The 16,474-nt window shown below is 48.3% G+C and overlaps 1 protein-coding gene across 1 annotated transcript; it reads left to right on the top strand.

Moving 5' to 3' along the window:
- Window positions 1-3,555: 3,555 nt before the first annotated feature.
- PUSL1 (pseudouridine synthase like 1) lies at window positions 3,556-15,854 on the top strand. Its single transcript, XM_081341124.1, has 8 exons — window positions 3,556-3,779; window positions 6,478-6,535; window positions 7,996-8,183; window positions 9,887-10,036; window positions 11,055-11,228; window positions 13,211-13,265; window positions 14,839-15,001; window positions 15,419-15,854. The coding sequence occupies exons 1-8, from the start codon at window positions 3,664-3,666 to the stop codon at window positions 15,436-15,438; spliced, it is 924 nt and encodes a 307-aa protein (XP_081197250.1). The 5' UTR covers window positions 3,556-3,663; the 3' UTR covers window positions 15,439-15,854.
- Window positions 15,855-16,474: the final 620 nt, after the last annotated feature.

Genomic DNA, 16,474 nt, shown 5'->3' with positions numbered 1-16,474 from the left:
AGAGGCAGGTTTAGAGGTCAGACTTTCCAATCAACCACTTTCCAATCAACCGCAAGCCAACCAGCCAGCGCTTAGCCCAGCAGGCGAAACAGCTCTGCGGGTTAGGTGAAGTTTTAGACTAGGTAGTCCTCGGCTTACAAAAACGGTTTGTGTAGTGACCGCTTGAAGGTTGCGATGGCCCTGAAAAGCAGACGCCACTGCTTTGCACCCTTACGCCCCCCCCCCGTTGCAGAGCATCCCCCCTGTGGTCACGCGATCCCAATTCAACCGCTTGGCAACTTGACTCGGATTTTATGACGGTTGCGGTGTCCCGGGCTCAGGGGATGGCTTTTTGCAACCTTCTGACCGGTCGGTAGGGAAGCCAGATTCGCTTAACGACCGTGTGACTGACTTTAACGCCTGCAGGGGTTCACTTAACACTTGGGGTGAGAAAGCTGGTCAAATGGGGCAAAACCCACTGAACAAAAGTCTCGCTTAGCAACCAAAATTTGGGGCCTCCATTGCGGTGGTAAGTCAAGGGCTACCTGTAAATGAACCCGGGCGGGGGGGGGGGAATTGCTAGTTTACCTGTCGGGATCCTTGTGGGACAAACTGTGCAGGAGGGAAGCTCTCTTTGGATAACCACAGAAATAAATCAGTAGAGACAGTTCGATTCAGAGCACCCGGCAGCCAACATTAATCTGCCTCTCCAAAGCTCATCCAGGGAGTTAAAAAGCACTGAGGAGGATCCTTAGTTTGACATTTATATGTGCTTTGCAGATTCAGAAAGTTTCCCATGGATTATTTTGACCTAAACCCCAGCAAGCCGCCCCCTCCCTCAATTCTCCCAATTCCTTCACAATGGCTTTCCCGCAGAGATGGCGGCTCTTTCCAATGTTGGCCGATTTGTAACTTGCAGCTGGAAACGGCCTTGCAATGAAAGAGCTGCTGATTTTATCATGTGCTTCTTTGGCAGGAATATGTTTGCAGAAACTCACAAAACAAAAACAAAACAAAAAAAGGCAAGAACGGACACTGCCTTTACAGATTAGGCAGGCAGTCCCGTCTGAATTTTCAGAAATCTGCTCCTAAAGAAGAACTGAATCCAGCTCATTACTCTGTCCTTTGCTTCATCGATGGTGTGTGTGTGTGTGTGTGTGTGTGTGTGTGTAACAGGACAATGTCTCATGCTGAAACAGTCAAGGGACTTCCTTCAGGCTGGATGACGCATTTATAAGCAAGCCAAGTCTCTAGCCCTTATGATTGCAAGGATGTCTGAAAACATACCAGGAATTTGCCCTGTAAATTCTTCCAAAATTTACTTGGAGGACCCACCACTGTCTTCCCAAACTCCTAAATTAGGGACTCTTTTAAAAAAAATATGAGCCTTTTGGGCGTAGGACATGGGTCAAATACTTCACTCCCTGCTCCTTTGAAGCCTCCAGATGTGGGGGGCATTTAGAATAAAGATCCTGAGGACATAATCTTCCAATTCTGCAATCTCAAAGACTGTCTGGGCCCAGAACAGATTAATCTAGCACGGGTGAGGCCTCAACAGAAATCAGCAGCAGAGGGTGTGCTGTTTAATCCTCATCCTGCGTCACACAAAGCCGTGGGAACCTTTTTCTCCAAACTCCAAGTGACACACAAAATTGTTACATTTGGCAATCTTTTTCTCACTGTAGGCCAGCCTTTTTTTGGGGGGGGGGTCAAATGTAGTAGATTTAAGTTATTGCTGGCCTTATAAAAAAATCAGGCTTGCCTTCACCAAGAATGAATGAGTGTGTATATATCAGGGCTTCCCTACGTAGAAGAATTTAAGCATAATTTTAACTGCAACTTACTTCCTGCTAGTTCTCTTCCGGGTCTTAATTTGAAGTCCTGAAGTTTTTGTCTCTGAACTTCCTTCCAGATGCCAGCCAGCTGTTTTAGCTGTACAACAACCCAGGGAGGCAGGATAAGAGCAGCATTCATGCCTGAATGGGAATCTCCATCTTGATCCTCTCTAGAACAGCTTAATTCAATCACATCAGCCCAGAGAATGTAACAAGACATCCTTGCTTACAAAGGAGAAGGTATCTCTGCAATCACAAGGGATAGAAGCTTGTTTATTTTTAAGCCAAAGCTCGAATTTTTACAGAGGCAGACGTCTGTGGTGGGTATCATAATGGGTGGTCTTTTTAGAAGCACTCATGCCTGACGGTTGCCAAGCCTTGAGGCTTGCTGTTTATTTGTTTCATTCTTGTTTCATTTTTCTGTCTGGGAGCAGAGTTCTCACTAGTTGCCAAAAAGAATTGCGGGCCCAACTAGGAATTTATTCTTGGCCTGTTCACAACATGGAGAGTTGGAAGGGGAAAAAAAAAACAAGCCCTGAACTAACCATGGCTAACACGATATAGTCCCATGGTGGTGAACCTATGGCACACGTGCCACACGTGGCACGCAGAGCCCTCACTGTGGGCACGCGCGCCATCGCCCCAGTCCTAGTAGGCCTTCAGCTGGGTTTTATAAAACCTTTTCGCTTTCCGCCACCGTGTACAAAGAAGAAGAAAAAAGTTCAATCAATTTCAACTTCTGGCAGGAAAAAAAAGATCTTGCAAAGTTGGAATTGATTGATTGAACCTTTTAGTCCCACCCAGTCTGCCATTACCGCTGCAGCCATGCCCACCCAATGGCACCCAACAATACATCAGTGGGTTTTGGGTTGCAGTTTGGGCACTTGCTCTCTAAAAGGTTCGCCACCACTGATATAGTCAGTACCCACCCATACGTTCTCTCTGGCATCACTCAAAGTGTTTTTTCTCCATATCTAGGAGAAAATGGGCGTTTGTTACAGATTCAACCTCCTATTCATCACTTTGACAGGGGTTTATAAAAGTCAGAGGTTCAGTTTCTTTAGTGAAAACTCCATTACCAATGACCGACAAGAGGGTAAATAATTAGAGTTGTTAAGTCTCCACAATCCACAAGGATGTTTCTGTGCTTTGGAATATTTTCTCACTGAAAGAATTCTGCGCATGGTCAGAGGCGCAACGCCTCTAGGATGCCCCAGAACCACAACAAAAAACGCACCTAGCTTTTCAACTTTGCTTGGATATATTGGGATTTATTTATTTACTTATTTTATTTATTTATTTTGCACAAAAGAAATTGGGCGTTTTTCTGCCAGGCTGAGAATTTTCCCCAGCTCCCTTCGGGAAAGCTCCGGCTGAATAAGCCCCTCCCACTCCTGGCCGCCGTTCCATTTATAGGCGAAGGTTGCAATCAAGGCGCGACGTCGCCCCTTTTAGGTCCCCTTGCAATCGCCCTATCTTTTCAGTAGGGCCGAGTTTAGGCGGCCGGCTGACTGCCAGCAAGAGGTAACCAGTTGGGGCGGGGGAATATCCATTACCGGCCCCGGGGAAGAGGGGAAGGGAAATAACCAAGCAAGAGAGAAATATTTAGCGTGTGGCATGTCTGAAAACGGTCGAGTTAATGTATTCGGCCGGGGCAGGCAATCGGATAGACACCTTGGAAGGGGCCTTTATCGCCAGGCGCCTAGAGCCTGGGAAAAAAATCCTGGACCAGCAGCCGGGGGATTGTCTTGTTTCATTAAAAAAACATTTTTAAAGCAAAAAAAAATAATTGCATTTTTTTAGAGGCGAGCCAATCCCTCTGCTTTGCAAAGCAATATTTTGCTTGGGCATGCGTTTTTCCCAGGCTGATGGGAATTGCAACTTTAATTTGGGGGACAAAGCCGAAATGAACTCTACCAAAACTCGCTACTTAATATTCTTTCAATACTTCGGGGCCAAATATAGGTAAGGCGAAGAACAGCGCGTACAAATGCAACCTTGAAAGCGGCGGTAGGGAAAAACCAAAGCAAACCACGAGGGAGAAAACAACGATGGAGGGAGGTCCTTGGGTCATCTGAGGATTAAATTCAGAAGGCTAGAGGCAGGAAATTTAAGTTTTTCATTGCAATCGCTAGGAATGCCCTTAATGGGGTGCGTTAGCCAGAGAGGAACCCCGGGGCCATGTGCCAAGCGTGGACTTCTAGACTCCTCCCGCTTCTACTCTGCTATTTTGTATTGAATCGTTGCTTAAATTGAAGGGAGTCCTATGTGAATGCACAGAACTATTGTGTGTTTTTTTCCTAGCATTTTGGGTTCTGGGTCAAAGTTAACAACCCTGCCTCTATCTGACAGTCCGATTCAGCCCACTGTGGAAGACAAAAATGTGAAATGTGGGGGGAAATGTGAAATGAAGTCACCCTCGTCCGGTAAATGTCTCAATCGCAAGGGGAAGCAAGTATTTGGGATGTCAAAAATGGCCATAAAAAGGCAAGTTACTTCAAATGCATTTAAAGCGCCATCAGTGGAAAAGTTTCTTTTAATCCGGCACTTTTCTCATTCTTTTGCTTCGACAGAGGCCTCGCTTTGTTGAAAGCCTGGCATGTAAACATTCCTTTTAAAAGTTTACGTCCCTTTGGGTTTAGCCGCAGGGCTGAATGTGTTTCTACAAATGGCAGTCTTGTGCTGCGGCTTAGAAATTAGAGCTACAAGACAAATATGCCATCAAAATTACACGGTCTGCCATGAGGGGAACCTAAAACTTTTGCCGGCTAAGAAATTTGTCGCTGCACTGTCATGTCAGAAGACCACACTTGGAATACTGCATCCCGTTTGGCCACCGAAGAGCAACAAAGACGATTAAGGGGACTGGAGGCTAAAATATATGGCGGTTGCATGAATTCGATAGGTCTAGTGAAAAGAAGGACTGATATGATAACAGTCTTCCAATATCTTAAGGGGCTGCCATAGAGAAGAGTGGGTGGATCTATTCTCTAGAGCAACTTGAGGGCATCAAGGAGTGAATCAACCTAGAACTAAGGAGAAATTTCCTGGCAGTGAGGACAATTAATTAGTGGAAGGACTTGCCTGCATAAGTTGTGGGTGCTCCATCGCTGGAGGTTTTTAAGAAGAGACTGGGCAGGCACTTGTCTGAAATGGTCTAGGGTCTCCTGCCTGAGCAGGCGGATGGACTAGATGACCTCCAAGGTCCCTTCCAACTCCGTTCTTCTGTTCACTAAGGAGAGAAACAACATAAGTCTGAACTTTTTAATAACGTAGGAATGGGGAACGTCATCCAGGTTTCAAGAGGCTCGTCTTTCAAGAACCACAAGACTTGGAAGAAGCCATATCAAATGAGATGGCGGCTATACTGCATTTCCATACTGTTGGAACCCAGCCAAGTTTCAGCAGCGTGCAACTCTGCTTCAGAATTGATTTTGAAGTCCTTTGTTGGGACGCAGCGTAGATTAACTCAGCCGTTTGGGAGAATAAGGATTATCACATTCCCCCCCCCCCCGCCGCCCTCAGTTTTGACAGGGTAAAACCATCCCCCACCCCTTTTTTCTTGCCCTAATTTGTTAGCTTGGACAAGAGGTTTTCCAACTTTTTTAGACCAAGATTTTTTTTTAAAAAAAAATGGTTCTCGGAATCACGATAAGGAGGCAAAGCTCTCAGGATTGAAGAACGGCTGGGTTCAAGTCTTTTTTTTTCTTCTTTTTTTGCTCTTAAGTCTTTCACAAAACCTCAGGGTTCCCAGAACAGTCTGAAAAAACCCTGTTCTTAGGCAATGAGAAATCTGCCAGGTTGAGTGATGGCAGGAAGAATTGGAATAATTGGAATTTAGCACGTCAGTGACAGCTGTTATTCATATATGGATTTGTGTCTGCACCTGCCACTTTAATATTTTCATTTGCTTTTTAACCTTCTTAGGCATTTTACTATTAAAAAGGCAATTATTTCACACAAAAGCCTGTGCCACTCATTCTTAGCAAAACTCTTCTTTTAACCTACCCTGAGTGGATATATTTTGGTTCTTGCCTTCAGAACTATTGCTTGCTTTAACTTTGAGACTAAAAGCAGATAATGAATTGGGAATAATAATTTTTACTGTAATTATCTGTATTGTGCTTTAAAAATGGAGAACGGAAGCTGCTGTTGGATTAACAGAAACAGCCAGAAGTACTAAGGCAGCTGAACAAGTTAATTTTGTGGGGATGTACCTGCTCAACAATGACCGGTAGGAGACTACAGTGCTGTGGTATTGGGTTCAAAAATTGCCAGAGTTACCAGTTTTGGCACGTCTCTGTTCCTTTGGGTGTGCTAATGTTGAGCACACAGAGACCTGGGTATGTTGTTGAGGAACAACTTGCCAGGGGCAAACAGGCCAATGGGATTTCCAAAAAAAGGTGCAGAGGAAAAAAAATCAAAGGAATTCTAGATAGCAAAGAAGAATATACAGAATTTCTCGGCTGATGGCTGGGAATCCACTAGAGGCAGCTGGATAGGGAACTCTTGAAAGAAAAAGGGTGATAAACACCCAAGACTGGGGTTACCTCTCATCTTCTCAAAGCACCTGATTTGTCCATCTTGGAATCCAGCAGGTGTTGCATTGACATCACCGTGAGAGAATAATTTCGCTGTTCGTTTTTTTCTTCGTCCCCTGCAGTGGTGTGATGGCTCTGCCCGCCAGCATGTCAGCTGTTGGTGTGGAAAATCACCTGGAGGTAAGGAACTGTCTTAGGATTGACCCACCACCTGGGGCGGGAAAAGGGGTCCCGTTTGCTGCGTTGGGCCCCTTTCAAAAGGAGGCGAGGCTCAGCTTTTCCACACCCAGAAGGACCCAAAGTCACCGGCTACCTTAAGTGGGGGGAGTCAGCTTAGCTTGGCTTGCCTCTGTGCTGTTTAGCTCACTGTTGCCCCCTTCTGGATTGTTTGGGCTCCCTTAGGCTGCCCCACGGAGCTTATGACGTTCCTGGTGATCTTGTCTCCCAACCGCTCGCTGCTGCTGCGATCTTTAGAGATCAGCCGGGCTGGTATGCTTCACTTCCAAGGAATCCCCTTTGCCCAGGGCTGATCCACTGCTGAGAAAGCAACAGCCACTTCAGCAGTTTTATTAATTACCCCAAAACGAAAAGGGAGAAAATGGCAAAATTGGGCCTGCTGTTCTTCCCAAGGATGATTTCAAAAATCTGGAGCTCTCCCAAGGAAACCAGCATGGCTGAATTGTGTGCTTTGCTTTGCATCTTTTAAATGTGCTGGCTGGAATGCAGCGAGAGGGGGATGTCTCACTTTCCTGGCTAGAATCTTTCATCCCCCTCCTCTCTCTCCCCCTTTTTTTTGCAATGAAATCCATCCAGAAGAGATCTCTGCCTAAAGGGAAAAAGAAATCTTTTTCTTGGACCCTAAAAGTCTGTGCCAGAGCCAAGAATTTCTTCCCAGGCAATCAAAAGCAGCAGGAAGGGTGCCCAGGACGGCTCAGCTCCTTGGAGAGACAGGAAGAGGGGAGGGAAATGCAGGAGAGGTAAAGAAAATCCTGCTGGCCTTGGGAGGATTATCTGCAACAGGATCATCCTGGATCCTGCTCCCATCCCCGTCTGTGAGAGCTTTTCCAACTGTTCTCTGCCACGACCCTCCAACTTGCCGCCTCCTTAGAGGAGGAGGATTTTAACTGTTTTTAACTCTTGTATTGTATTGATGTTTTTAAATACTTTGTAAACCGCCCTGAGTCCTACGGGAAAAGGGCGGTATATAAATTCAATAAACTTAAACTTAATTTGCAACTAGCTCTTTGCACCTGGTCATCTAGGGCAGGGGTCCCCAACCTGTGGGCCGCGGCCCACTACTGGTCCCTGCTCTGCTGGCCACTGGAACAGCTGGCTGGTGCGTGCACACTCCCCACTACTTGTGCTAGCAGTCACACAGGCACTGGCAGCCCCATTTGCACATGCGTGTGCACGCACGTGCAAATTCGCTTGCTCTTCCCTTTCCCTGGAAAGGTTGGGGACCTCTGATGTAGGGAGTTAAAAAAGAAAAAAAAACTTTCAGGCAACCGTCAAGCAAAATTGGACTGCGATGCCGCTGTGAGTTTTCTCCTCCAGCCTTTTCTGTTGTAAGTGAAAGACATCTAAACCCCCAACAGCTAAGGGTCTGTTTCTTCCCCCCCCACACACACACACCTTCCCAGAAGGCTGCCGAAAATCTGAGAGCATCCGAGCCCATCAAATTTGTCGTCTCCAGCCGCACAGACGCCGGGGTGCATGCCCTCTGCAACACTGCCCACCTGGATGTCCAGAGGAAGGAGGGGCAGCCCCCCTTCTCCGAAGACCTCCTCGTCCAGGTGCTCAACAAGCATCTCCGTTCGGAGCCCATCCGGTGAGTCTCTGGAAGTTTCCAGAAATGTGGATTTAATCTCTTTGGTGGTAGGCTATTGAGCCAGATGGAATTGGCTCGCCGGGTTGGCCTGGAGGACCTCCAAGGTCCCCTCCAACTGTGTTACTCTGTAAAACCGTGGCTCTAGTACTCATTTTAGGGCAAGTCTATCCCTCCTCCCTGTGGACTGTTCTTTCAGTGGCCCTGAAAGTCAGATCAGAGTGGATCATGCTGCCAGATCTTTTCTCCACTGTGATCTCCACGCGTTGTCATGGCATCCTTGCAATGTGGCACCGTTCTCAGAGCGCGCACCTACTCAGCTGGTGGGCTGGGCTACTTGGGCACAAGGAGGGAGCTGCGTCTCATTCAGATGTTACATAAGCTGGGTCCTCTCGCCCCCACGTCTGCACCACGGCGGGAGAGCCGGTTCCACTCCAGAGAAGGGCAGAACAGGCCTCTCTTCCCACCCTCCCCATTCCTTCTCCTTGGCTTCCCCTTCAGCCTCCAGATTCATGTCGTCGGCCCCGTCAAAGGGTCCTGAACTCTGAACCAGAAATGAAATAGAACCTGGGCCTCCAGGGTCACGGCCAACCTTGCTTCTTCCTTTCTGCTGTGGCTTTTAAACAAAAGGCCTGTTTTGAACATTTGAAAAGCTCCCCTCCCCTCTTGGGATAAGCCCCTCTCGCCTCCCTCCCCCCCTCGGCCCTGTCTTTGCCAAGAGAATGGGAAAGCTTTGGGTCGCTCACCCACTCTGGTCGTTCCCTCCTCCACTGCTTTGTCCCCTAATCTGTGTTTTGTTTGACAGCCCAACTCGGAGGCCAACCCAGCATGTTTTCCAGCTTTCCATTGAACGTGCTGCATTCCCTTCCCTTCTCCCCCAAGCCCAGCCTGCAGAAGAGTTTTCTGGCAACGCCTAACGTTTGTGCCTTTGCCTGAAACCGAGGTTACATTATTTTCCCCCACGAATAACAAGAGTTGGAAGGAACCTCGGAGGTCTCCGAGTCCAGCCCGCTGCTCGAGCGGGAGACCCTGCCCCATTTCAGACAAAGGGCTGCCCAGTCTCTTCTTAAAAGCCTCCAGTGACGGAGCATCCACAGCGTCTGAAGGGAAGCCGTCCCTTCCCTGGTTAACAATCCAAATAAATCTATCCTTCTTAAATAAACGCATCAGTACCGAGGCTCACATTTCCTTGCCTCTGGTTTCCCAAATGGCGGAGCCAGGGGCCCTGTCTTCTGGAGAGTGGTGAGCCTTTGCGAGAGGAGAAATGATCAGATGTGACGTCCGGCCCTTCCCCAGCCTTTGGGGAGGTGTGTGTGTGTCAGGAACCGGCTGGGCTACGCAGATCCTAGGACCTCCTAACGGCGCGGAAGTATCAGGCTGATAACCCTAACCCCACTGCTCCGAGGCGTTAAAAGAGAGCCCTTTGTCAATCTCTGTCCGTGCTCAAACGGGCAACCGGATCCCTCGGAATTATTACTGGTTGAATCAGGACTGAGAAGGCCCGGGTTCGAGTCCACCCTCAGTCTTGGACACTCACTGGAGAACTTTGTGACAGGCGCTCTTGTCTTGCTCCCTGACCTCCTTCACAGCATTGTGGTCGAGTGGATAAAACGAAAGAAGCCGTCTTTACATAAAAGCCACGTTGAGTGAAAGACCGCAGAGGAATTAAAACAAATCCCTACCTCTCCCCCTTTTCTTTCTGAAAGCGTTCTGAGCGCTTGCAGGGTTTCCAGCCACTTCCACGCCCGCTTCTTGGCGCGAACCAGGACGTACCTTTATCGGGTGGCCACCGGCTGCACAGCCTATTCTGATCTGCCGGTCTTTGAACGGGATCTCTGCTGGGCAAACTGGCGTGGGTAAGTTGGTGGAGCTCTTGTGTTTGTGGATCCGGCCACTTGCTTCCCCCTCCTGCTTGCAAACCCACTTTGAGCCTTAACATTTCCCATGTTGAAGACACAAGATCAGGACTGCGGATCCCCAGCTGGGCCTGCGAGATCTTAACTAATCTGGGGTTGAGTAGTAATTCGGAGCTGGCTCCAAGAAAACGACCTTGGCATCTGCAGTGTAACCAGGTCACCCATAAATTATGCAGTGACTGGATGTGCCAAGACGTGGGTGAACATACTTCCACAATCTGCTTCCTCTCCGGGAGTTGTTGGATCTGAAACTTGAAAGAGCCACCGAGTCTCACCAGGGATCGTCCGATCTCGATGGCTCAGCGTGTTTTCTCTGAGCCTCGGCCAGGCTGACGGGAAAAAGATGGTGGTCTCAATCAATCCAATCCAATCAAGGGATTGGGTCCTACGGCCCATGAGGCCTGCTCTCTTGGTGCCTCAGTAGATGTGGCTGCAATTTTCTTGGTAGAATTGGAAGCAGCCTCGCTGTTGCTTTCTTGCAGATTTCTTCTTTCATCCATGCTCTTATTTTGATCGGCGTAAGAAAAACAACACAGGTGAAAAAATGGACCAAATTTCTAAACAGGCATCAGTCAGAATTGTTTTCTGTAAAGGGCTTTTTCAGATGACCGGGGCCTTCGGCTATTATAAAATAAGACAGAAATGGTGTCCTTCTATCCTTGGGAACGTTAGCTTTTTCGCTGTTTTCCTCTGTTCACTTTGCAGCCTCTAGACCATTTCGAAAAGTCAGGTGAGTTTCCCCCAGAGCAAATTAATATTTGGGGGAGGACTGCTAGGGCTGTTTTGTAGGGCTGTGTAGAGATGCCGAGACAGGCCAACAGAAGCAGGTTTTTTGCGGTGCATTTTCCTTCTCCGAAATCTTCAAAGGACGAGTTAGGGACGGGTCGCCCATCAGTGTGGTCACTGGGAATCAAAAAGGGCTCGATGGCACATCCTCAGTCTTCTTCCTCTGGTTTAGGCACCTGAACCTGGCCGCCATGCAGGAAGCAGCCACGTGTCTGATGGGCACCCACGACTTCTCCACCTTCTGCTCGGCCAGCTCAGAGATGCCTGCCAGAAGCCCCATCAAGACGCTGAACTGGGTGGAGGTGAGGCCTGCCCAGGGCTTCCTGTCCGAGCACAGCCAGGACAGGTGAGACTGCCCAGAACTTCACTCGTAATTTTGCACCTTGTCTCTCTTTTCCCCATAAATTTTTTTCCTGATGGTTGCTAGTCAAAGACTCACTGTGTTCTGCTTGGGTATTCCATGTTGTGTGGATGCGGCAGTTGCTTTTCTTAACCGAGGTTTGTTTGTTTGTGTGTGTGTGGTGAAAATGTTAATTTTAAATATTAATTTTAAGAGATGGTTTTGAAACACCAAGGTTGACAAGGGTCATCTGGAAGGGTGTCAGGAAGCAAGAAAGAAAAGAAAGAAAAAAGAAGGGGGTGGGAGAGAAAGGAATATTTTATTACTAAAAATGGACCAAAAATGAAACGGGGAGGAGCTCGGATTAATAGGCCTCCATGGATAAGCAACCTTCCTTTGAGGATTTGGTGTTAAGCAATTTGCATCACAGGAATTGAGTTTTGAAGGATTTAACTTTAGTGTGAAATGGAAAGAGGCTCTACTGGCAGGGAAGGTCCAAGAGCTCTCCGTGGTCCTGAAAATCGTGCTCTCTTCTATTTTGCTGAAGCTCAAGACTCGGAAATTTCCCACTCCAAAACTGCCCAAGTGTTTGCCAACTTCATTGCAAACCTAAGGACCAGAAACTTGTCCGTCAGAAGGGCTTCCAAAAGGGAAAAGACTGGGGTGGTTACCCAAAAACTCTTGTCTTGTGCCTTTATTTCAGACTGGGCTTGTAGTGGGAGGAGTTAGGTAAGGAGTGGGCAGGGCCACAAGACGCCCCCACCCCCAGAAAAGCCGTGTGGCTCTTTAAGGACATAGCTGTAGGTTGGGGCTCTCCCAAGATGCTTGGAGGAGACCAACGAAAGAGGATTCGATCTCTGCACAGAGCAAGCTAGCTTGTCAGGAAGAAGAAGTGGAGTGGAAGCCTTCTCCCGATTTGCTGGCTTTCTATCTGCAGGGAAAAAGGTACAGCTCGTTTCCGCAACCAGAAACAAACACGATCGCAACTCACTTTTGAGTGCGAGGGTCAAGTCAGGTCTTACTTTAAACAGAGAGCTTCCTTTGCCCATCCCAAAGGCTGGATTTCAAAAGCTGAAAGCCACCTGAATGCAAGAAGGAGGAGGAGGAGGAGGAAGGATTTGAATTCGCATCCAAAGCCCACCTGTGACTTCCCTTCAGGGCTGCTTCAGCCTGCCAGGTAGTGGGAGAAGGACCTCCTGCTAGCTGAGTGAGGCATTTCCACGTGATCTGAAGGAGGGGGGAAAAAAAGTCATCATGTTTGAACCCACGAATTTTCAAGAGGGTTGTTTTTTTCCTACGCTGATCCAGGCTGACAATTGATCCGCTGAGGCATGCCCACCTACGGACGCTCGCCCGGCCTTTGCTCAGAAATGTCAGCAGGGAAAATTCATCATCGAACTGAAGTTTCTTCCGAAGCCTGCTTTGCATTGGCTGTGCGCCATAAGGCATCCCAACACCAGCAGGGGCACTCCAAGATAGACTGCCCCTGTACATGAGGGGGTGTTTTTAGCACTTTCGGATCAACCCACGACAGTCTTGTGGGTGAACGGGAATGTTTTGCTGATGCTGCAGCCAAGGGGGCTCAAGCCAAAGTTTAGCGTTCCGTGCAGCTGAAGAAGGCCTTGCAGTCGGTCTGAAAAAGGAGCCACGGAGCATGTTTTTTAATCAACATGGTTAGGGAAGAGTTCCAGGGGCTAAATTGAGGCAGGAGACGTGAAGACCCCCAGCCGTTTCTGAACTGTGTTACAAGATACCCATTTTGGTCCCTCGCTGAAATCATGGAAGAGTGCAGATTATTTTGTGTGGTGTTGCATTCAGATTGTCCACAGAGGATCTGTTTCTGAGCAGACCTCTGACTGCTCCAGGGTAGGGCAGTAAAGCAGTCACCTTACAGAGGAGATGGGTGGCATAGAAGTTTAATAAATAATAATCAGCATCTTCCTATATGGCTTTTAATGCTGCCTTTTTGCCCATTCTTTTCCCTCCAGCAACCTGAAGTTTTGGGAACTAGAATTTGTAAGCCGATCTTTCCTCTACAAACAGGTACGGAGAATTTTTCCAACTAGACATTTTGAATAGCGGCGTTCGTCGAGGCAGACTTGTTTGGTGGCCCCTGCGTGCTTCCCGTCGCCGTTTTTCCTCTCGTCCCAAGCCTAGGTATTACGTTTTTATGATTTGAGAGGCAGCCTCTCAACTTTAAAGTCAGCTTGAAGTGCCAACGGCCCCTTCTGGTGGCCCACGCAGGAGAGCAGCGCGTGTCCCTGGAGCACCCAAAGAAGCCTTCTTAACTCGCCAGCTGTCTCCCCTCCACGGCCATCCAGAGGCTTGATCTGGCCAGCCCAAAAGGGCTTTGCACAGGGCACACATGAGGCCACCTGGCAAACAGCCCACCGTGAAAATACAGATGGATGCCTCTCGGCAGGCCCCTGGCACAACTGGCTGTGTCCGGTTAGGTAGAATAAATGAATCACGCTGGGGATGACTCAAGAGGCAAGGGAGATGAGGCTGGCTCTCGCGGAAGCGCCCACCTACAGTTGGTTAGCCACGAGGAGAGGAGGTAGCTTCCTCCGCTTGCGTTGGCTGACTGTTTTCAGCTGGTACTTGCAAAAATAAAAAAAGCCTTAGGGGGTTTCGTTTCCCCCACCGTCTTGTCGCTTGCTTGAAAACAGCTCTGAAAGCAGCTGCCAAAACGCTCCTGGGCCTCGGCTGCCTCCCTCTGTTGTGGGCGGGCGGGCGGCCACGTGCCGCTTGCAACCTGCAGGAGCCGAGAATTTTGCGGCTGGTGTAAATGACGTGAGAGACTCGGGGTGGGTAGCAGCAGCCTCGCCTCCTTTGCTAAAGGAAAGAGCTGCTTTTCCCAAAACACGGAGCCCACCTCGGTCGGGTTGTAGAAAGGTCACTGGGCCCTAAGCTTGGCTAGCTTAAGAGGCACACGATACAGGTAATCCTCGGCTCACGACACAATCGAGCGCAAAATTTCTGTAGCTAAGCGAGACAGTTGTTAAATGAATTTTGCCCTATTTTACGACTTTCCTTGCCCCAGATGTTAGGTGAATCCCTGCAGTCGTTAAGTTAGCAACACAGTTGTTAAGTGAGTGGGGCTTCCTCCATGCACTTGGCCTGTCGCAAGGTCGTAATAGGGGATCACGTGACACCCCCCTCGACACTGCCTAAATATGAATATGAACCAGTCGCCAATTCTGACCATGTGGCCAGAGGGATACCGCAATGCTCGTAAGTGTGAAAATGGTCATAAGCCACTTTTCCCAGTGCCGTTGTAACTCTGAACAGTCACTAAACGAACAGTTGTTAAGTCGAACACTACCTGTATTCCTCTCCCAAGAAGTGAAGGGCTGTCTCGTGGAAGAGGAGGTAAGCTGGGATCCAATACGGATTTGGGCTGAAGATTTAAAAAAGAAACCTTGTGTTTGAGACAACCCAGAAGACGGGCGGGTTCTCCTTCTCTTTCAAACAGATGGCTATTTCTCGGGAGGGTCAGACTAGATGGCTGCTGAAGGACCCCACCCAACCCTCCAGTGCCATGATTCCACTCCCCGATTTTGCCCCAATTGTGTGGATTCTGGAACTTTGGTGTTTTCAACCCTTCTCACTCCAGGTGCGGCGAATGGTGGGGGCGTTGGTAGCCGTGGGTCAGAACCGGCTACAACCGCATCACATCAAGGAACTCCTGGCGGCCCGGGACTTGATGGCTTATCCCCACAACACCATCGCGCCCCCAGACGGGCTCTTCCTCAAGCAGGTCGAGTACTACCAAAGTGGTGAGCAAACAGATGCATCGGGTTGAATTTGGGCTCCCCCTCCAGTTCCAAGGCTATGGAAGCAGAGCACAGGTCATCCAGGATGTCTTTTGGCGTCTGACTTCTAGTCCTCATGAACACAAGAACCAGCTCAAGCAGCTGGACTGACCGTGGATATTTTTTCTGTTTCACGTTTATTGCACTGCAGTCCTCACAAGAACAACTCTTTCTATCAGGGAGACCCCGTGGTTATCTCCTCCGTTTTGCAATTTGTGGGGCGGGGGGGGGGGAGAAGTAGAATTGAGGCTGACATATCAACAATTTATCTAAAGTTGTCTCGGAGATGAGGTTGAAAGCAATTCACTGCCGAGTCTTACCGCTGCTGTACATTCTGTAATTCTGGGTTTGTTTTCTTTCCCCCCCTTCATTATCTTGCAGACTTGGAGACAGAAGATTGAAATGGACTATAATTTCTGCCCAGGGTTTATATACTACGTTGCTGGAGGAAGAAAAATTCTCATTTTCTCATGCTCCGCAGGCATTTTGTTAATAAACTTGCTTAATCCGAAGTTCGACTGCCTCTGCCAAGAAAACTATTCCTTCTAAGGAAGCGATGGGACTCTGAGTTCGGATTCAGCTGCTTCCTGGCCCTCTTAAGACATTCTCCGATAAGCAGACGAGAGAGAGAGAGGGCCTGTTGGAAACATCCCTGCTTTTATTAAGGGCTGGTTCTGCTGTTGTTGTGGTCCACACGGTCAAAAATGGGTGTGTACTCAATAAACCTGTCCATAGGGTCGCGATGGGTCGGACACAACTTCGCAACTAACAACAACAACAACTCAATAAAGCAAAAACAAATCCCGTTTTATATCCTCCTTCCCCCTTTCAGTTACCCATCCGGGATCAGCAATTTCATCTTGACATCTGGAGTGCAGTTTCTTGAGTCATTGCCTTACTATCGTGGGAGATACACGCAGTTGTTAATGAGCGTTTTTAGCACTAGCTTTCTACAATCTTGGAGAATGGCAGGATATTCCAGTTCTTAGGCTACATCTGTGGCCTCCATGCCTCTTTGCGAGTGCAGCAGCTTTTAAGGGTTCTGCCGTTAATTCATCTAGTCAGTTCAACCAGGTCAAGTGCCATCTTGAGATTCTCAACAGAATTTTAAGTTTCCAGTCCCTAGTGATACATTAAAGAAACTACTGCTGGGTACAGAACTTGGTTTCCCCACAACCACCAGCAAACTACAACCCTTTGTCAGCTTTCGCCTGTGCCACAAACCCGTTGGATTAGAGATTGCAAAACACTTTTAAGATTCACTTTCAAAATAGTTTCTCAGCAGAATATTAGACTTGATCGCGCTTTTTCGTTAAACGCTTGACAAACAAACCTTTTATTCTGTTATTACTCTGCTGTCTTTTCATGCCTCCCTCCCCCCTTATTAGAGGCGGGGGTTTGCACAATCAGGATTATAAACTCTGGACCACCAGCTTT

This window comes from Vipera berus, assembly GCF_964194415.1.
Source record: "Vipera berus genome assembly, chromosome: 17".
Classification (NCBI taxonomy): Eukaryota; Metazoa; Chordata; class Lepidosauria; order Squamata; family Viperidae; genus Vipera; species Vipera berus.
The sequence above is the reverse complement of the archived record's forward strand: the minus strand, read 5'-3'. Positions and strand labels throughout refer to the sequence as shown.

Coding starts and splice junctions, on each gene's coding strand:
- PUSL1 (XM_081341124.1), top strand. CDS start 3,664: ATGCGTTTTTCCCAGGCTGATGGGAATTGCAACTTTAATTTGGGGGAC. Junction 8,184..9,886: donor CTCCGTTCGGAGCCCATCCG/GTGAGTCTCTGG, acceptor TCTTTCTGAAAG/CGTTCTGAGCGCTTGCAGGG. Junction 11,229..13,210: donor TCCGAGCACAGCCAGGACAG/GTGAGACTGCCC, acceptor TTTTCCCTCCAG/CAACCTGAAGTTTTGGGAAC.